Source organism: Lepidochelys kempii, chromosome 12 (assembly GCF_965140285.1).
Source record: "Lepidochelys kempii isolate rLepKem1 chromosome 12, rLepKem1.hap1, whole genome shotgun sequence".
Classification (NCBI taxonomy): Eukaryota; Metazoa; Chordata; order Testudines; family Cheloniidae; genus Lepidochelys; species Lepidochelys kempii.
Window position 1 is genome coordinate 37,237,954 of NC_136391.1, and position 20,226 is coordinate 37,258,179.

At 44.9% G+C, this 20,226-nt stretch overlaps 2 protein-coding genes and 1 long non-coding RNA gene across 7 annotated transcripts in view; 1 reads left to right on the top strand and 2 right to left on the bottom strand.

Moving 5' to 3' along the window:
* The window catches only part of LOC140896392 (uncharacterized), a 16,367-nt gene extending 16,101 nt beyond the window's left edge, over window positions 1–266 (bottom strand). The window contains exon 1 of the long non-coding RNA XR_012154538.1: window positions 181–266. This is a non-coding gene — a long non-coding RNA (uncharacterized LOC140896392). The remainder of the gene's footprint in view (window positions 1–180) is intronic.
* On the top strand, window positions 169–11,472 carry GINS2 (GINS complex subunit 2). Of its 2 annotated transcripts, XM_073308119.2 has the most exons (6): window positions 169–672; window positions 1,634–1,748; window positions 3,133–3,232; window positions 4,798–4,924; window positions 5,135–5,192; window positions 5,627–5,708. In XM_073308119.2, the coding sequence occupies exons 1-5, from the start codon at window positions 583–585 to the stop codon at window positions 5,159–5,161; spliced, it is 459 nt and encodes a 152-aa protein (XP_073164220.1). In that variant the 5' UTR covers window positions 169–582; the 3' UTR covers window positions 5,162–5,192; window positions 5,627–5,708. The 2 variants fall into 2 exon arrangements, with proteins under 2 accessions (XP_073164220.1, XP_073164219.1); XM_073308118.2 differs by lacking the exon at window positions 5,135–5,192 and having other exon boundaries at window positions 183–672; window positions 5,627–11,472.
* The window catches only part of GSE1 (Gse1 coiled-coil protein), a 361,908-nt gene continuing 349,610 nt past the window's right edge, over window positions 7,929–20,226 (bottom strand). For all 4 annotated transcript variants that reach the window (XM_073308113.2, XM_073308112.2, XM_073308111.2 and 1 more), the window contains 5 exons: window positions 19,970–20,077; window positions 18,803–19,174; window positions 16,591–16,872; window positions 13,594–13,697; window positions 7,929–12,601 (listed from right to left, as the gene is read on the bottom strand). In XM_073308113.2, the coding sequence (XP_073164214.1) occupies window positions 12,467–12,601; window positions 13,594–13,697; window positions 16,591–16,872; window positions 18,803–19,174; window positions 19,970–20,077 (1,001 nt within the window). In that variant the 3' untranslated portion in view covers window positions 7,929–12,466. The remainder of the gene's footprint in view (window positions 12,602–13,593; window positions 13,698–16,590; window positions 16,873–18,802; window positions 19,175–19,969; window positions 20,078–20,226) is intronic.

Genomic DNA, 20,226 nt, shown 5'->3' on the forward strand with positions numbered 1-20,226 from the left:
GGGCTGGAGAGGGCAGAACAGGAGGCAATGGGACTGGGGGGAGCTCCATCTCCTTGGGGCCGGGACTCCGGGGCCGGAGGGGAATCCCCCGCGGGAACGCGCAGTGCGGGGTCTATGACACACGGTAGGGCGGGCTCAGCCAGGCTCGAAGACGGCAGCGGGCCTGAGTCACTGCCTCACCCTCTGGGAATGGGGCCTGCACGGGCCGGCGGCATCCCGCGGGGACCATCCTCCCTCAAGGGACCGTCCTCCCGCCCAGCTTGAGGACCTGGGCTCAAGAGCGTTCTGATTGGCTGGAACTCATTCTAGCCGCTCAGCCAATCGCGTACCACGATGAATGTGACTAAGCCAATCAGAGAGAGAGACTATAAATCTTCATAAGCCAATCAGAGCCTCTTTACGTGCGAGCCCCGCGTTTAACCCGAGATCGGGAAACCAAAGCTAGCTTCTCGCGCCGCTCAGAAACAGGCAGCGTCAGGCGAGGGGGCGGGGTCTGTCTCCCTCCCAGCCAATGGCAAAGGGTGTGGACGGGCGCGCGCGTGCCGCGAGATCCAGTTCTGGCGGCGGCGGCCCCTCAGGGCCATGGATCCCGCCGAGGCCGAGTTCCTGGCCGAGAAGGAGCTGGTGACCGTCATCCCCAACTTCAGCCTGGACCGCATCTACCTCATCGGGGTGCGGGGCCGTAGGGCCCGGGGGTTAAGGGGCCGGACCGGCGCGTGTTTGCGGGGAGGGGGGGTAAATAGGGGCCGGGCTCGGGGGCAGGGCCAAGCGGGCCGGGGTGGGGGCTGGGCTCTCGGGTGTCACGGGGCCGGGGCCCTGACGGAGGCAGCTGGGAGGTCAGGGCCCAGTTCGGGGAACAGCACTGGGGGGCGCCCGCAGTGGGCTTACGTAGGGAAGCAGGGCGGGGAGATGGGGTGGCCCGGGGCTCGGCTGCGGGGAGGGGATGGCGGGGAGATGGCCCTGGCCCGCGGGCCGGGGCCGGAGAGCCATTTGGGGCTGACCCGCTCCGCAGTGGGGCTACTGGCATCCTGATAGGCGGCAATGGTATCTCTATAGCCTGCCGCCCATCACCATGGGGTCTGGGCGCCTGCCAGTAAAATCCATAGCGATACCAAAGCCAATAATGGAGTAACAGCAAAGTGCCCAGTCGTGAACGTTACGTTACCCTCCTGGCTCTTCCTAACCTCTGCATTCCCTTTGGCTAACTGCCTGTGAGCCCAGATCCCTCCTGCAGCGCCAGGGGGTAGAAGACTCACCTGCACTTACTGCCCTACACTAGTTGTTCTACGGTTAAAACATCTCCCATTGCCCACCCACAGCCAAAGGGGCTACCTTTCAGAGATGGGAGAAGTAATTTTCATATATAGCTTATGAAACCCTTTAGGATAGAAAGTGTCATCAAAATGTAAGTAGTTACTGCTAAGGGGAGAGAGGAGAACTGTGCTGGGATCTGGGACCAAAAGGAGGGGTGATTTCAGTTGGCATGGGGTGGCTTCCCTAAATCTACAGGAAACTGTTGATCCTTCAGCAGTGTGAGGCTGATGAAGGAAAACTAGATTTTCAAAGAGGTCACAATTTTCCCTGCTCTGTTATTTCTCCTTTCCTTATTTTCATACTGAATTTCATTTTCCAGGGGGATTTGGGTCCCTTTAATCCTGGCTTGCCTGTGGAAGTGCCTCTTTGGCTAGCTGTTAACCTAAAACAGAGACAGAAGTGTCGGCTAATACCTCCTGAATGGATGGATGCTGGTAAGGAGAACAGTAGCCTACAGATCTGGCATGGACTTAGCCAGGCTGCAGGGCTAGTGGGGAGTCCTGAAATACAGGAATTGGACCTTTGCACTTTTCCCAAGGGAAAGTTGCAAGGACAAATGGAGTTATGGGAAGAATCGTTGCTGAGATTTTTGAGACCTAGCATGGTTTTAGACCAACAAGGTGGGTGAGGTAATGTCTTTTGTTGGATTGATTTCTGTTGGTCCAAGAGACAAACTTTCGAGCTTACACGGAGCTGTTCTTCAGGTCTTGTCTCTTTCACCAACAGAAGTTGGTTCAGTAAGAAATATTACCTCACCCACCTGTCTCTCTAATATCCTGGGACCAACATGGCTATGACAACACTGCAAACTAGTGTGATTTTTAGCATATCCTTGTTTTAATTTTTAATCTGTGTAGTTAGAATATATTCTTATTCTGATACATAAAATTGGTTTCAAATACTGTGTCCCCGTTCTACCACTGGTTTCAGTGTGATCTTCAGCTGGCCACTTCACTGTTCTTGGCTTTATTTGGCCACCTGTAAAATGAGAATCATACTTGTCTACCTCAGTGGGGAGATTTGTTTGTAATAAAAATGCAGAGTATTGTTATAATCAAGGCAGGGTCTGCTGCCTTTTAGCACCTCTCTTTTTCTAGCCTCATCTCTATGGAAGAGGGTGTCTTTGGAGAGCATAAAGAAGTTCTAATCTCCTCATTCTCCTTTGTCCCTTGAAGGCAGTTAGGCGCTGAAGAGATTTTACCCCAATGTGATGTATGTTCCTCCCATTAGAAATAAAAATCCTAGCCCCCTCCATTCTGCCATCTTGAGAGAAATGTATAGTTGAGGAGGGCAGGAAGCAGGTAATGATGGAATTTCAGGAAGAGTGAAGAGGCTTGTGTCTCTAAACATTCTCCCTTTTCCACATTTTCCTCATTCCAGAGAGTGCAAATCAGTGAGCCAAAATGTTACTTGGCAGAAAGGTTCCTTTTTTGGAGGAGCGCTCTCTCCAGTCATGTGACTCCTTCTCTCCTCATGTCCCAGGTGGTGACGGTGATTCATCCTTCTAACCATGTTGGACTGAATGTTTCTCCTCAGCTCTTGTCACTGCAATCCTGGGTTGGTGGGTGTCCCTTTCTCCCATATGCATTGAGGTCCACTTTCTCTTCTAGACATGAGATCAGATCAACTTTTGAGCATTAGACTTGTTTCTCCTGCAGCAGCTGGTGTCTCCACCTAAGTGCTGATTCCTCCTGATGTAAACACGAAACTGGCAGTTCATCCTGCAAAGTTGGTTAAGGGGTGCAGCTTCCATGGGAGGACTTGACACCAGCGCATTGAAGCATCTGGTAAAGTATAACTCTTCCAATTGTGTTTCAGAAAAGCTGGAAGAAATCCGGGATCAGGAACGCAAAGAGGACACTTTCACTCCAATGCCCAGTCCCTACTACATGGAACTAACTAAGCTGCTGTTAAACTAGTAAGTAGGTCTCTTACTGTAGTCAGTCAAAGGCACTTTCCTCCCTGCCCAGTTGGGTTTGAGGTGGGTAAATATTCAGGAATGTGAGTCGTGACATAGGAAAGCTTTTAGGATTTGATTGGATTTAAATTTTGAGGCCTTTGGGAAAGTGTTAACAGGAGGCTTATTCTAAAGTACATCAAGATTTTGCTAGGGCACTTACCTAATGGTAGCCTTTGTATTTATTAACTTGGTTTCACTTGTTCTGTGGTGTGATAACTGGACTCCAGCACTGCATACAGAAGTAACTAAGTGTAGTGGCCCTGGATGTATTTAGCATATTTTTTATCTTCATTTATACAGATTCACAGCTCTCAATCTACCTGAGAGGTCCAGCAGCTTAATCCTTCCAGACTTCTCTGCCTTCTGCTGCTGTTAGGCTACCCTTTAGGAGTTGGGAAATTCTTCCTTTCTCAGCCTGGAAAGCAGGGATTGGGGATGACCTGACTCTAAACTGTCATGTCTGCTAAGACATTTCATTACAATAAAATTAGCTTTCTGGCTGGTATTTCTTCTAAGCCAGTGGCTCTCAACCTTTCCAGACTATTGCACCGCTTTTAGGAGTCTGATTTGACTTGCATACCCAAAGTTTCACCTCACTTGAAAGCTATTTGGTTACAAAATCAGACATAAAAATACAAAAGTGCCACAGCACACCATTACAGAAAAATTGCTTACTTTCTCATTTTTACCGTTTAAAACAGTTGCAATACAAATATTGTATTTACATTTCAGTATATAGAGCAGTATAAACAAGTCATCTGTATGAAATTTTAGTTTGTACTGACTGTTAGTGCTTTTTATGCTGTTGTAAAACTAGGCAAGTATCTAGATGAGTTGAAGTACCCCTTGGAAGACCTCTGCATACCCCCAGGGGTATGCGTACCCTTGGTCAAGAACTACTCTTCTAAGCACATACCCTTCTGACTTGAAAAGCCCTTGATTACAGAGGACTGGCCATTTGAAGCCAACTGTTTTTTTTTTTTTTGTTTTTGTTTTTTTGACGCTTACAACCTCTTAGCACACAGACCCTTTTCTAACACTAGAATAAACCTAGAATAACCAGGACACTTCTGTTCAGGTGAATTGATCTGATCTCTTGAGGTCCTTGTGGAAGTGTTTAATTGCCTAACCATTAGGATGTTATGTGACACAACCTGTATGGTCCTTGTGATTGAACGGTAAGAGTACCGGGCTGAACTTGAGCTCTAATAACAGTTGAGCCATTGAGTTGCTGTTTTACTTGTGACTTTGGCCAGGTTATTGGACTTCCTGGTATTCCAAACCATCTGGGCAATTAAAGACCAGAAGGATTGTATTGAAAACTGAGCTTTCCTGGGTAAATAAAGTATCCAGAAAACCCCAGCTGCAGAAGCAGCAGCACTTTGGATTTCAGTGTTCCCTCTTTGTATAAAGCAAACTACTCTGTTCATGCTTCGAGAAGCTGCCAGTGTTACTCATGCCAGAGACTTAATGTATTAGTCCCTTGCAGCCTGTTCTGACCGACCTTCCTCCTCCTCTTCTAGTGCCTCAGATAGCATCCCAAAAGCAGATGAAATCCGAACACTGGTTAAGGATACCTGGGATACACGGCTAGCTAAACTGCGGCTGTCTGCGGACAGCTTTGTCAGACAGCAGGAGGCCCATGCCAAGGTACAGTAAGGGAAATCTGGGGTGGGCTGATAAGTCTGCTGGTTTTGGCCTGGGAATGTTCAAGATGCTCTGTGATTATGTGGCTTGTGAATGATTAATATTGCTGGTGAAAGTTCCAGTAGTAACTTTTGTTTTGGTGATTTGGTTGTTTGTCAGTTGAGAACTATAGCCATATGGGGTTTTTTACTCCACTGTATTATGTTGTTCCAGATGCTGCAATGCTTCTTTCAGCTCTAAGCATCTGCACTACAATGTTGCTCTCGATGATGTGAGTCACCCAGTACACCAACCTTATAACTTCACCTCCGCAAGAGGCATAGCTGCTTAGGTTGATGTAGTTAGGTCGACAGAGTGTCACTGTAGAAACTGCACTGTCTGTTCTGGCTGTCAGCCCCTGGTGTCTGACAGCTTGGAGCCCCAGCTGTCAGCCCCAGTGGCTGGGCTCCAGGCTTTCAGTGCTCCACTGTCATTTAAATTGGTGGCAGTGCTCCTGTTGAGGATATGCACTGCCAACAGGAGGAGGGTAGTGTGGACATGCATAATCGATTTTAATTACTGCAGTGGCTGTATGTTCACGTAACTTATGTCAACTTAATTTTGTAGTGTAGACTTGTCCATAGATTGACCTTCCTTTGCCATAGTGAGAGACTGTAGTGCTGCTTCCCCAAATACTGCTGTAATGTCACCCTCCTTGTCTTTTAGCTGGATAATCTGACCTTGATGGAGATCAACACCACTGGGACTTTTCTTACTCAAGCCTTAGATCACATGTACAAGCTACGCACAAACCTTCAGCCGGGTGAGAGTGCCCAGTCCCAGGATTTCTAAGATGCCTTCTGACAGTCTAAAACCCTCATGGGATGAGGCAATAATAGTAGGAGGACTCTGCCCTATGGACACTATTAATGAGTCCTAATGGAACTTGCCTTATGCTGTTTTTATGTCTTAAATGCCCTGTATAGATCTCTGCTAAAAACCATGCAAGTCTTATACATTTCCTGTCAATTGTGTCTAACTTGAGGCTCTGTGGTGTTTGCATGAAGGCTGGTTTCCCTCAGTTTGCATGCAGGCAATAGAAAGAAGGCAGCCTTGTGGCTGCATATTAATAAGTTGAGGACTGCTGATGGCACAGAGGGCATTCCCTGCTCAGCAGCTCTCGTGAACAGCTTCTGCTCTATAATGAGCATCTTTGGCAAAACAAATGATTCTACCTGGCAGAACTCTTCCAGCCCCATGTGCAGCTGTCTTTGCAAGATGAATTGGTTGCAGCAGTTAGATGCTGTGGGGAGGTTTTTCTTGTTATTGCCTTATTGGAGGGATTTTTTATATCTCTTAAATGATATGTAGCAGCAATAAATATGCTCTTAGTTTAGTGTTTGTTCTTCTCCTTCCTCTGGTTGTCTAAAGCCTGGCTGAGGAAGATCACAGAATAGGACTGTTTTAAACACCTGGATGCACAGCAGTCCTGTGGCTTCCCTGGGGTACAGAGTGATATATGGATTTTAACACAACTCTACTGCATGGTGAGGCTTGTTTCTTCAACTGGGCCATCACTTACAACATATATTCATCTCTGAGCACAGCTGATAGATGAGGTCACGTGGCTGGCTGGCCAAGGCCATTTAAGTGCACTGTTGCTCTCTCTCTGCACTTGTAGCTTTGTATTTCTCCCTCAGTGGGAAGATACAGCTTTAAAGAGAACACGCACTACCTCATTTGGTTCAGATACTGCTTCTAGCAGGCCACTGAGATTCTTTGTGGATACAGCTGTGGCAGGTGGTAGCTTACCAGCAGCATTTCTCTCATTTATACTAAGAAAAAACAATCCCTTTGTTGGTTTTCCTGAATATAGTATTATCATAACAATAATCTCTGCAACAGAGAAAATATTAGGTGGCATTCATAGAGCCTGTTCCTGGACACTGCAGGGATAGGTGATAGTTTGAAAGCAAAAGATTATGATGTAGCTTAGCTCCCAGTGCACTGAATCTAATCTTTAATCAATGCCAGTTGCTGTGCTAGGCTCTGTGTGGATAGCAGTAAAGGGGAGAACCTAGCCAATCTGCTGGCTGTTTGGAAGACTAAGAAGTGGGTTCAAAAACCAGTTGGAGGAGCGGAAGGAAATATTCCTGGTAGTTGGAAGACCTATCACGGTGATGTATATTGTTCTTTTGATCTTTTGACTGACGTTACTATTTGTTTTAAAAAAAAAAAATCATGCATATAAAAGTGAACTGTCTGTCGGAGGAATAAGACTCCTTTTCCTTTAACATCCACTGGTACACTAATTGTGTGAAGATCTAGATGCTATTGTGTGAAAACACCTCCTCTTCTCTTGCCCTTTGCAGCTGACATTAGGGGCCTTGTCTATCTCAGAATCTATAAACTGGTCTTACTGTTGGCTTTAGGCTCAGTTATAGCACTTGCATCACTGTGAACACCACAAGGAATCAAATGTAGCTGAATGTGTGTGTATGGGGGCTGCCCTTCACTCAATGGAAAGCAAGTCTGTTGTCCATGGCTCTCATCAGGCAGCAGTATTTAATCACCATAATGTTCCCCATGTCTTCAGACAAATGTTTCCTTACTGCCTTTACTCTCAAACATTGAATGGTCTTCCAGATATCTCCCACCATCTACTCCCTTCTGAGCTTCCCCTGTGCTGTTTTTGCTATCCCATTCTCTTTTATGTAGTCTCTGGTTAACTTGTATGTATCTCATTATAGTGAGGTGGTTCAGAGTGAACTGGCCTATGTATCTGATGATGGAACAGGAGGTAGGATACTCTGGACTGACTTGATCCTTCTGAAATAACGAATCCCCTGACTTAAAACAGCTTGTAGAGCCCAAGCTGGGCTGGGTGCTGGCTAAATGCCATGATGTAGTGTCAACCACACAATGCCTTTTTGCTGAAATCTTGTAAATGGCAGTGCATTGCACATGTTGTCCTTCACTCTGGATCAGTGTAACTTTTCCATCCACTAGTGGGAGGGAAAAACAATCCTTTGCCATGATTTAGGACAATTTTATTTTTTGGATGTTGTCAGAAATTACAGCAATATATTCATAAATACCTAATTACTACATTCAACAAATAATATATTACATTACAATTAATTCAAACAAGTACACTTAGAACAGGTTTAATTTTTCTTTCACAGCATCTAAACTGCCCCCAGCAGGCCTGGGCTTCCTCCCCCTCTGCCTCTCCCTCCCATGCTCTGGTTTTTACTGCTCTAGCAATTCTGCACAGGGTACATACAAATAAACACAACCAGTCAACATGGCCCTTGGGGCAGGGGAGAGGGAGGGGAGTATTACTGAGACTTTTTAAGCAGTGGGTCAAGAAGTTGGTGATTAGCTCCTTTCTCTATTGGTATTTGAGGAATGGGGGATAGGGGTGGAATCAACACTCAAGTACAGGAATTGTTGCAAAGCAAAGTTACATTTTCAAACAGGCTCATAAACATTGCCATCTGGTGGTGTGCTTGTGAACTCCCACTCTGCAGTGTATTGAAATTGATAGATAAACTGACAATGAACTTTTTTATCATAGGCTGGGAGGGGAAACAGTGATTTAAACATAAAGTGTATTTTTCTGTGTTAAAATTATCATGAAGTCTGAGAATTGGCAGCTAGTAGGCCAAAGGCTTGCTATGCAATCTGGTTTAAAGAACTGTCAGCTATAAGTGTATTTTGCTTCTTAAACAGGTAAGTTAAACCAAGAATGTGTGCTTTTTTTATGCGCTTTTTTTGCTCATGCAAGAATAGACCTTAAACACAAAGCAGTGGTAACTTCCTTTCTTTCTTTAAACTGAGCCCTGCTCTTTTTAAAGAGCCTCCAATATTTAAAATGCAATTACGATTAGAAAAGTGACTCTAAAAACAGCATTACATTGCGGCTTGGTGTATTCTGAGTCATAGCTGCCTCATCTACTACTACCCACTCAACTTTTTTCTGCTGTCAGTCGTGCAGTATTTACAAGACTGAACACCAGAAGCTAAATTCTAGTTACCTCAGCAGCAGCATTGCCAACTAAATTCTGATGCTAGAATCTTTGATTGCTGACAGTGTATGAAGCAGGAAGGCTATGGCTTTAGTTTCAGGTTAGCAGTAACCTACCTTGGCATTAAAAATGGGCTCGCTTTAAGTTGTAAAAATAGGCAAGTCTGATAACAAAATCATCAACTGAGAGTAAATCTTTAAAACCACATAGTATTCTAGTCACTTGCCTGCTCAGAATGGCACTTTAAAAAAGATCTCTGCCCTCTGAGTGAAAGGAAAACTGCAGGCCTGTTGCTGTGAAGACATTGCTAGTCATGGAAGACAGAAGTTCCTTCATGTAAATACTCTGAAACCAGAGTGGCATAAATCAGCTCTGAAGTCAACTGTGCAGTGTAATATTTGCTGTTCTTCCTATTGTATATGTTGATGTAGTTTTGTCTGCTCTTCAGTCTCCCAGAGGGAAAATAGTGTCAGCCCACCAGAAAAGAAGAATCACACATGAGCAGTCATACAATCCATCATTTCAGCTTTTTTGATAAAGCTAAATTGACACTAGTCAGCGACTGCTTTATTTTCTTCCATTTGCAAAATGGAATGGGCTCAAGATAGGCTGGAGGTTTGCTGTTTGTACTGCCCTAAAAACCAATACAAAAGGGGAAAAAATATAGAATTGCATGGCTTACCATAGGCATTAGTTTTAGCTTTCCTTTCTGGTCCTTTTCCTTATTTATTGTTCATGCGGCATTACAGCCTTAGCTTTATTTAATCTGATTGTCATGGGGGGAGGAAGGAGGGAAAAGAGCCTTCAATGTGGAAACTGTAGCAGGGTTGCAATTGGGTGTTTGTAGGAGCTATGGCTAAAGGGAAATCATAGCCTCTAGGTGCTGCATTTAACAACAGGTGGATGTTACTTAAACAGTAGCACATGGATTTGCTTTTCTCTGTTCTGCCCTCATCGTCACTCTGGCTGGCTCCTCAATCATGAGCTATGCAAGAGCTTGAACTAACTGTCACTGCCATCTGAGAACACATAATCTAGGAATGCAATAGGCTAACTCTTGCCCTGCCTGAGATTTAGTGGGCAGCATGAATGTTTCTTCTGAAAACCAGCAACAGACTGAGGCTTTGTCTACACTGGAAACTGAACGAGTTCTGTTGTTCAGAGCTGTGAAAAACACACACACCCCCTGAACAACAAAAGTTTTGCAGACGAAAAGCAGTGGTGTGAACAGCACTTTGTTGACAGGAGAGCTCTTCTGCAGCTGAAGCTGCTTGCTGGGGGTGGAAGTTTTTTGTGAGTGGGAGAGCTCTCTCCTGTTGCCAAACAGCTGTGTTGCGTAGACATAGCCTAAATGGCTTGCCTTTTAAGTGTTGACTGTTAGAAACCTAAAGCAAATAACAGGGAGGTGGAAGGCTATGAACCTTGTCTAGAGCATGTTGTGATAACTAGAGGCTGTTTTTCCACTCCAAGTGTTTCACTGTTCCAACAGAACAGGTATCTCTGGCTATCTCTGTCTTCCAAAATCTGCTGTTGAAGGAGACATCTCCAAGTCTAGAGACAAGACAGTAGTACGTAGATTTTGATCAGAGATGTCTGTGCTACTTTTGCCCTCAACTGTCCCATGACTCCTTCCCTCAAGCTGTTGAGTAGGGGAATGGGACACATCCACCTCTGGCCTTTCCTGTCTAATTTACAGCTGAAAATGAAGAGCCTGTTAGTGCTGTCCCTCCTGCTGCCACGTCATCTTAATTTAAGATGAAATATTCCTGATAACATGCACAGCAAATGCAATATTACTGCCAGCTGCTAGGAAGTAGGGGGAAGCAGAAGTCTATTACCCACAGTATCCCTCACCCATCTAAGAAATTAATAAACAAAATTGGTTCCTGTGCACTGCTCAGAAAAGACTGAATTTTGCCAGCAGCTGCCCCTTGGCTGCTTACAAGGAATAGAGCTCAGCTAGGTTTGGGATAACCCAACTGTAAACTGAACTTCAAGCGAGCTCTTTGTGAAGGAGGTCGTCCTAGTTCAGAAATGTTATTCAGAGGAATAACTAACTGGAAGAGAACGAAAGGGCAAGCTGGGAGAATTTCTACTTCCTCCTCCCTATTCCCACTGGTGTTTCTCATGTGAATAAAGAACAGGGGAAGTTCAGCTCAGTCTGCACTGCTTCCTCTCCTGTAGTTCTCTAACACCTCATTGCTAACACATTTTTCTAGAGTACTAATCAGAGCGCTGAAAAACATCAGTAAAGCTGAATCATAGACCCAAACAGTTCATTTAGTTCCTGAACTTTTGTTCCCAACACAGACTTTTCCCCTCCCTTCCCCATTTAGTAGGAGCTGGTCCTATTTGTAATGTAACTTTTGAAGAGCTTGAAGGGGAAAAAAAACATCTGTGAAAGGGCAGTAAGGAATAATTAATTCCTCACCTTTTAGTAACAGAATTTTCTGTACCAGTAACTGATGCTACACAAAGCAAAAAACAGAAGTGATAGCACATGCCCCAGGGGAAAGCTTTTTTTTTTTTTTTTTTTAAAAACACTTCAATATTTTTCATGTCCTGACCAGCAGCAGTACAAACACTAAAAGCAAGTTATTTTGCCAAAAAAAAAAAAAAAAAGCAGAAACATATTAAAAATGGCAAGCTTTTTATAACAATAATTAAAGTAATAAAAACATACAAAACTTTTTAAATATATACACAGTACAAGGCTGAAGCACCTTTTTTGACTTTGTTTTTTTTAATTGCAAAATCGTTTGACTTTGTATGAAAATTTTACCCACTAGGGTATGTAATTTGTGTGTGTTTCTCTCACTAGGTGTGTGCATGTGTGTTCTGTACATTCCGCTCCCTACCCCCCAAACAGTAATAAAAGGTACCTTCGGTTTGTTTATTCACTTTATTTTTTATAGCGAAGTGCATTTCCAGTGGAAAGCCTGTTGATTTAGGGAAAGGCTGAAGTTCTGAAGCTGTGTTTGCTCCTTCCAGGACTTGTTACTCTGCAGATTGCTACCATAGCTTTCCGTATGTGAGAGACACAGTTCATTTGCTTTCAAAAGTGTACCCAACTTCCTCTTAACACGAGAGACACCATCTTCCCAGTGAAGAACAGGCCAACTCCATGGTACAGTAGTTGGACTAATATGGCAACAAAAGAATGATTTTGTGTGTGGACAGCACCCCCTCTACAGGGAGGTGGTTATTAGTGTTGTTGATGAAGTCTTTTATCAGATTTTAAAAAAATAATTAAAAAGTGGAGGGGAAGGAGGAAAAAAAAAACACCCCTCATTAAAATTAAACAAAATCTAGCCTTCATGGGTGGGTTGCTTGCAGAATTACAAAGATTCAGTTGCATTGAAGTCAAGATAGAGGTGGGTATTTTTTCTGGATCCCATAATCCTTTGCTTCATGCATGGCACATTCTCCATTTATATTTTAGCTTCAAACCTCCCAGTGAAAAATATTAAATATTCAAGGTAATAAAATAGATTATTATTTCTATACTATATGTTCAGCCTAGTGCAAGGGAGCGTCACCTGGGATATCCCTTGAAATAACCCCTAGACCACTGCATTGCAGGCAACGCAAGGCACTTTCTCAAGTGATCTAGTTCGGCCTGAAGTCGCTCCCTTTCCGAGACAATCTTCTGCTTCTGGTTCCTTAGTTCCTGTAAGAAAGTAGGAAAAAACAAAGTTAAAAAGGGGACATTGACAGGCTGGTATGTGCATGTAGTGCCTCTCTTCCAGGGTGTGCCTCTGTGGTGGATATATTATGCTGTTCTGCAGAGGGAGGCCACTGGGTTTGTTGCAGCCAACATTTAGGTGGCTTGGTGGACAGATGGAAATTACAGCAAAGTTGGATCAAATCAGAAGAGCTGATTCTTTTCCCGGGCTGGGGTAGTCGCGTTGAGTTTGACCTGAGTAAGTGAGCTCGGAATCATGTTTTCCTCAAACTTTGTGGCATCTGTATTTTTTCCAGCACTGTTCCCTCTTACGTTTGTCCATCCTATTGCTTCATCACTCCTGCCCTAAGAATGGAGATCCTGACATCCAGCCTAGTCTGGAGCCAGCCCATGTCTTTTCCCTGTGGTGAAGAGGTGGGGAACCATGCAGCCAGCTTTTCAGTGGGCTAGCCAGGAAACTAAAAGGGATGGCAAAACTTGTACTGCTGCATTTTAAAAAATCCTACACGGCAAGTGTTATAATAATCCTACTGCCCTGCACATGCTGAATTCCCGGTTGATGGTGGGGGCACTGAGCAAGCAGAGAGAATCACAGGGGAGTAGTTTTGCCCTACAAGTTGTTTATAGGTTTGCATGGACTCTGGATGGGTCTCCTTTCCTTGCTACCAGGGTCATGCTGCTTACAGTGGCCCTGTCTGCATGATACTTGCTAGTGCAGTTTTATTCCAGAGGATGTTGTATACAAATGGGTAGTAGGTCATCTGAGAAGCATGCTATTCTATACAGGTTTTTACATCACACTCATCACTGTAGTGTCTGAGTGCTTTCCAGTAGTGCATTAAGCAACACGACTACATGTGTTTGTTCTCTTGTCCTCACCTGCCATTCCAAAGGGCAGTCTCCAATTTGCCTCTACTGGGGTTCCAGTAGGTTCGGCCCCACCCACCCCTGAGCGTGTCAAAGTGTCCATCACTCACCGCCATGCTGTGTGACAGCTGCTCTGCAGTCAGACTGAGACTGTAGTGCTGGGCCTCCAGCCGTCGGCACTGTGTCTGCAACACTTGGCGTTCCACATTTTGTTCTGCAAGCAAATGAGAAACCATCAGCCTTGCATGGTATCATCAGAATATTTGGCTAATAGCATCTCTGGTCTGGCTAGTCTTTTCCACACCAGGCTCTTGAATTCTCACCCTTGACGTTGGCCTTTTTCTGAAACCTCAGAAGGTCACTGCCAGAGGTAGGATGTCAGACATGCCAGTCTGCTCCAGCATGGACCTCTCAACCTTCATCCACCACTACTGAAAATGTTCTCACCACATTATGTCATGGAGATTAAGGACTCCACCACTGTAGCCAGCGATCAACTGTGCAGCAAACTACATAACCTCATGGATGGAAGAGTCCTCCATATCTTGGCCTTTTCCCTAAAATTTGTGTGCCATGCTGCAATGTTCCTAAGGTGTTCATTTGTGTGTTCACTAGAAATGGCCATTGGCACTCTTTAAACCAAGCACTGGCACACTGGACAGATCTGTAAAAAGTTAAGGCAGGACACGTCGCCACATTCTCTCCTATTCCAGCAGGATTAACTCTGCCCTTCCCAAGTAGATTAAAATAAATTCCAGGCAGTTTACAGTGCCTCTAGAATGCAGCATGGTGCTGGTTCCAGACTTACCGCCTCTTCAGAATGTAGGCCCAGCTCCTAAAGGTGTTTAGGCTCCTATCTTCCATTGAGTTCAAGTGTGTTCAGTTTGTATAAAGGAAGGATTTTTTTAATTGCCAGTCATGCAAATACAGCCTAGGATCTGAGAGACACGCTGGGTTCTTTATCACTTGTGCCTCATCAACTAGGTGCCTAAATACTATGGGAATGGAGAACAGGCTCTGCAGCTGGAACAAAGATTCCATTGATGGGTGAGCCAAAATATAGCATCCAGCTTCCTCTCCCACAGCTCTGTTGCCTCTGCAAGGCTAACAGGAATAAAAGCTTATTACAGCATCAGACAGGAGTCCAAATATATACAGGGAGCAGAGCTGTTGAGAGAGGTCCATTTTTCCTCTGTCATTTTCTGACTCCACACTTTAAACAGAGACTCTCTCTGCTCCGTGTGGAGTTTAACCATCCAATGCCACTTTTCTTAAGGCAGAACTGTACTCCTGTCCACAACTCCTCCTTCCATGTGCAGTCTGCTTTGAGCCAGATGGCTACCACCACCCACAGCAGAGGTAGCTACATTATAGTGGTGCTGTTGGTGAAATACTTTGGGATCCTCCAAGATGAAAGGATCTCAGGAATGCAAACTAGTATAATCATTTTCTAAAGGAAAGTAAAAATTGATCTGCAAGGCAGCCTGAAGTCAAATAAAGGATCCGCAGCTTATGGAAAAAACACTGCCGAAGCTCCTTTGAGAAAGCTAACGGTACCTTTCAGTTTTTTAAAAGATAATTTAGACAGTATTCATAAGGATCTGAGTAAGTGAGATGTAATTAACTTCCAGGGTATCAGAAACATTATTGGGTCTTGCACACTAACAATGATAAAATGAGAGGGGAAGCTAACCATGATAAAATGAGAGGGGAAGCTAACGCAGCTGATCCACTGGAGGCTGTTCAATATTTCTATCATCTTATCAAGAACACAAAGAATAATCAGAGCGCTGGAAAATAAAACAGCATGTAGCAAAATTTGTGCAGCACTGAATGTGTGGAGCATTCATAGGTGTTCATAGGTTAGCCAGCTGTATTGACACTGAAAGGTTGGTGTGTATTTTTGATAACCGTCTAATCACGGAGGACTAATTGCAGTGGCATGAACAAAGACCCGAGTCTTAAGAGCTGGAGAATCAGGTGGATAACCATAGAGCTGGGTGCTGTGTAAAACAGATTAAATTAGATTCACCAATAGTGGTAAAAGATGCCCCAGTCCTATTTCAGACTCTGAGTTGCAGGCTACATATGTATTTATAACTGCAATAAATTAGGGAAAGACTTGGTGATCAATCTGCATTTGTGTTTTCCTGAGACTTGGCTCCAGCTCGCCATTTAGTAATTAGCTGTGTTGTAATTCCTAAAGTGTCTCTCCACAGATGAGACTGACAGCCCTTAAGTGAAGTGTTGTTCAAAAGAAAATGACTCACAGCCCCTTGGGTGCAGCACATGCCAGTGGTTGAGCGATCTGATTGTTTTGGGGCACAGTGGAGGGTGCACCAGGTCACCGTTTGACACCTGTACGGCATCTCCATTGCCAGCTTGAGGCGGTGCGTCAGCGAGGTTATTTTTAGACACATTTCAAGAATATAAAGCAGGAGACTAAGAAGAAAAACATCAAGGGGTTTTGCGCTCTTGAAACCAGACTCCATTTCCCTGTGCAGCCTTACAGACAGTGCTCTAAGGCGCTGGGTTGTATTAATGAATTTTCATACACACCTGTCGCCTTTATGTCTATCCTCTGCTAATTAACAGCCTTCTGCTTTTCCACAGCCCCTTCCGTTGGAGGATCTTAAAGTGCTCGACAGATGTGAATAAATTTGCCTCACCAGTGAGACTGATCTGTTTTTAATCCCCATGGTACGGATCGGGAAACTAAAGCACAGAGTAACATGCCCAAGGTCCCAATGGGTCGATGGCAGAGCCAAGGCTCGAGCCAAGTGTTCTGAGAAACTAATAGGCACAGAGCAGTTCTTATCATTATTAGAGAGATAACCCTTCAATATTGACAGAGGACAGTCAAGCAAGCAACTGCAGCAACAGGGACAGCAGTAGTCCTGTTATTCCTTCTCCACTCCAGCTGAAGTTGAAGGTGGAAGTTTCACCAAAATTCCACCTTCTCTAACATTACAGAAAATGTAGTGATGTGAGCATCCCCTGAGATGGTAGCAGAAATACCATACTGTCATTTATAGGACTGAGACCTCAAGGTGATAGGAGGGCTTGAAATCGCCTTGCTGTCCCCCTTTGTAATCCTTTTCCCTTACCTTCTATATGTTCCTGGTAAGCTTCGAAGATTGCCTCGATCCCCTGCCATTTAGGTCTGGGGTACTCCTCTTCCTCCTCTTCTTCCTCCTCCTCCTCCCCCTCTGAGTCAGAGTCCTTGTCCTGTTCGGGTGGGATGAGCCCCTTTCGTGCCAGTGGGGTGTCTTGCTGCCCATTCTGTTGAGGCAGCTGGACCCTGCTTGAGGTCTGAAGCTCAGGAATGTTGTAATGGATAGAGGTGTCAATTTTGTGGTTCTGCTCTGCAGTAAGTGCTGCTGCACTTCCTGGAAGCAAGACAGGAACAGAAAACAATCAGTTAGAACTAAAGAGAAAAGAAGACTTCTAATGTTCTCAGAAGACATTTCAAACTAAACAAGGCACAGTACTGGAGGACATCTCTAGGCCCGGGCCAGTGCGGATAGTCTACATGAGCTAATTCCACAGCTACCACCTGCAATCAGCCTAATTTCTGGGTGTCAAAGCATGTCCTGCAATGAAGTATATTAGGACTGATTTTCCAACCCTTGCCTCCATCTGTGTGCATATACCTGCTCTGCACTAACACCTATGCACACAGGTGGGCATGCACAAGTGCGGGTCAGATGTTGAAGCTCCACTGACAATCAGGCTTGTAGCAGTGTCTGGTTACTGTACCAGGTAGCCACAAGGGCTAAGAAGCTTGACTCCTCATTTGGCAGAGACAAGAGGAGTGTGGGAGCTGGGGTTTGGATCACCTGGCCACTAGTGTCTGATTAGAATTCTCTGTCTCCCTGCTTGCGAGGAACAGTCTGACCCTGACTGCCCAGATGGCCCATGGGGAATCATGATGGTTGATAAATCTAAAAAGCATGAGTGAACGAACTCCATGCACTTGCATCAATGTGAAGAGAATGCCAAATGCAAGGCTGCAACTTCCCTTTGGCACCCTTTGTAACAGAGGGTGCAGTGAGTACAAGAAAACTCTATTCACAGTCCTGCTCTAATCCTCACTCTCTCCCGATGACACACACGCCTGGAAATGTGTTACTGCTTTTCTAAAATGCTTCAACTATTATGTGTATTATAGTAGCGCCTAGTGGCCCCTAAGCTCTTTAGGGTGAGATCCTAACTGGCAAGATAGAGACAGGGAAGGAGGAACAACAGAGGTGCAGAGAAATTATGTGACTTGCTGTACGTCATACAGTAGGTCAGTGGCAGAGTTGGGACTAGAGCGCTAGTCTCTTGCCCGTCAGTCAAGTGACCTAATCACTGAATGTGTGCTCTTAAAATAGGCTTCTTGTTTAAAAACATTTTTTATCAGGCTGCATTAATATGCTGCCTATGGGATATTAATTTGTCTATAAGATTAAACTTTTCTTCCTCAGCGTTGGAGATGTCTTCAGTAGATTTTAATGGCCCTCTGAGCCAGTCATTGCATACATTTATGGCCCCAGACAGTCTACTTTTTTGTATGCTGCTCCTCTCTGCTTTCTTAATACTTTTAAAAAAAATTTTCTATTAACAGTTGCTCCCTACACACTGTAGTAACTTTACTTCTGCCCATTGAAATTAATGAGCTTTTCAGTGAGTGAGCCATATTTTCAGTGCCTCTCATGAAGTTCCCATATTTTTACTTCCTACTGTAATTGTTTCAGTGATGGGAAAGCACAGATATATTTGTAATTTCCTGGTACCTTCCAGAAACAGATGGTGCTTCGTGCTTACATTGAGTACCCACATGGCTGGCAATCAGATGTGCTTTTCTGCCTTCCCATAATGGTCATTTCTAAAACTCTTTTTCTAGAACACGTAAGAAACAAAAGTATCGCTGGCTGGGCAAGCATTATATTTGTACCAATAGCCAGATTTTCTAAACTAACTCCCACAATTTTACATGCACAAGTTTTGCACGCATTTTTATTTCACGTCTAGGTTTTTGTGCACACAAACTCCCATGTATACATGCAGATCTCGTTTGTGTACACAAACTGGAGGTTTGATGTACCTGACATTGTACAAGCAAATAAAATTTGGCCTCTATTCAGGATCTGCATGTGCTAAAACTCAGGTGAGGAAAAAAGTTTGCATGCAGAATCTTACATGTGCAAAAGTGCGGACACTTGCTTCAGAGCTTAGATGGAAGCCTCATTGAGAATTTGGTGCAGTGCTCTTATTTGTACATATATACTGTTGCTGTCTCCCCCCTCCATTTCCCCTCTGAGTCTGTCCCATTACCTTTGTGCTTCTGCAATGCTTTCTGTGTGGACTGCAGCACAGACTCGTGAAACTGATGTGCAAATTCTTCAGCTATGAAGGGCTCCCATGGCTTATTCTTCCCATTCATGCTGTGAGAGAGTGGCACCGGGATATCCTTAGGCAAAGGGCCCCTGACATAATTGAATATGCTCAGGCTCTTCTTCCCGGTGTGCCCATCGTTCAGCCTGGGCTTCTCAGCAGAGACAGGAGCTGGTTCTTTGGCCCTCTGGAGCTCATGTGGTCTCAGCTGTTCTAATCTGCTGGGCTCTGCTGTCTTTTGCGTGTCTGGCAAGGAGGTGGTGATACCAACAGGGTTATCTGAATCCACAGGAAATTGCTGCACCAGGGGCTCTTTGGGGAATAAAACATTACAGAGTTACTAGCTTCTAGTGGTGCTTGGGATGCTTGATTTGAATGTCCCTGCCTGCCCTGAGGCATTACTGAATGGCTGGACACATCATGGCTCTGGGGAGGGCTCTCACACTGCCCTTTGGTTGATTTGCTGTTTTCTAGAAGAAGGTACATTCACACAGCACAGGATAGATCTACCTCCAGCTGGCTGGGGCTGGAAGAGAAATCCTGTGCCAAGAGTTAGGTGGGCCTGTAATGCTAAAGGACCTTTAACACCTGCCCCCCACAGCAGGCGTTGCAGATCAGTGCACTGCACCTTGGACTGTCTGGCACATGACTGTGCACAACTTTTCCCCAGGGCACCCCAGTGGGCTCTGCACATGCTGTAGAGGCCCTTTGAAAATCTGACTCAGGAAGTGTTTCAACACCAAGCCTGCAGAAGGCCTGACCCTCCCACCTCCATCACTTCAACATACTCTGCATTAGCCAGTTACTGTGAAAGCCACCTGTCTGTCTTTGGAGGAGTGGGGAATGGGCAGAATGACAAGTGAATGTCGCCCATTATATCCAGTTCAGTTATGAAGTCATTACTGGTTGGACCCAGCTCTCCTCTTGCTCATCCTGGGGTAATTTCACTGACATCGAAATAAAACCAGTCAAAGTATGAGGATTATCAGGCCCACTAGGTACACTTTTTAGTCCCTATGATCCAATTCTCAGGAACACCATGGCGGTCTGTCCATCCGCTCCATCCCCCTCGTCTCCCTCCATCAGCTTCTCTGCCCTGCTACTTACCAGCTGAGGCGAGACTGGGACTGTCCCGCGGGGAGCTTTTCACCACCACTGTTGCTGTCACACTTTTCTGCTTCATTGCATGGAGCATTTCCACCAGTTTCTCTTTATCTGCAGGATGGGAAGCTGAGATTTAGTGCAGCCTTTGCCCACTGGAGCAGAGATAAGTAGGAAGATGCCACAAGCAGACAGCACAGGGCAACTTTCGGCTTTGCAAGTGCATACATGGGAAATTAGTCTCATTGGAGTTATAGCACACA

Bases quoted from the DNA above. Each gene is read 5' to 3' on its own strand.
- GINS2 (XM_073308118.2), top strand. From the start codon at position 583: ATGGATCCCGCCGAGGCCGAGTTCCTGGCCGAGAAGGAGCTGGTGACC. The intron at 3,233-4,797 runs GTAAGTAGGTCT...CTCCTCTTCTAG, and splicing joins ACTAAGCTGCTGTTAAACTA to TGCCTCAGATAGCATCCCAA. The intron at 4,925-5,626 runs GTACAGTAAGGG...CTTGTCTTTTAG, and splicing joins AGCAGGAGGCCCATGCCAAG to CTGGATAATCTGACCTTGAT.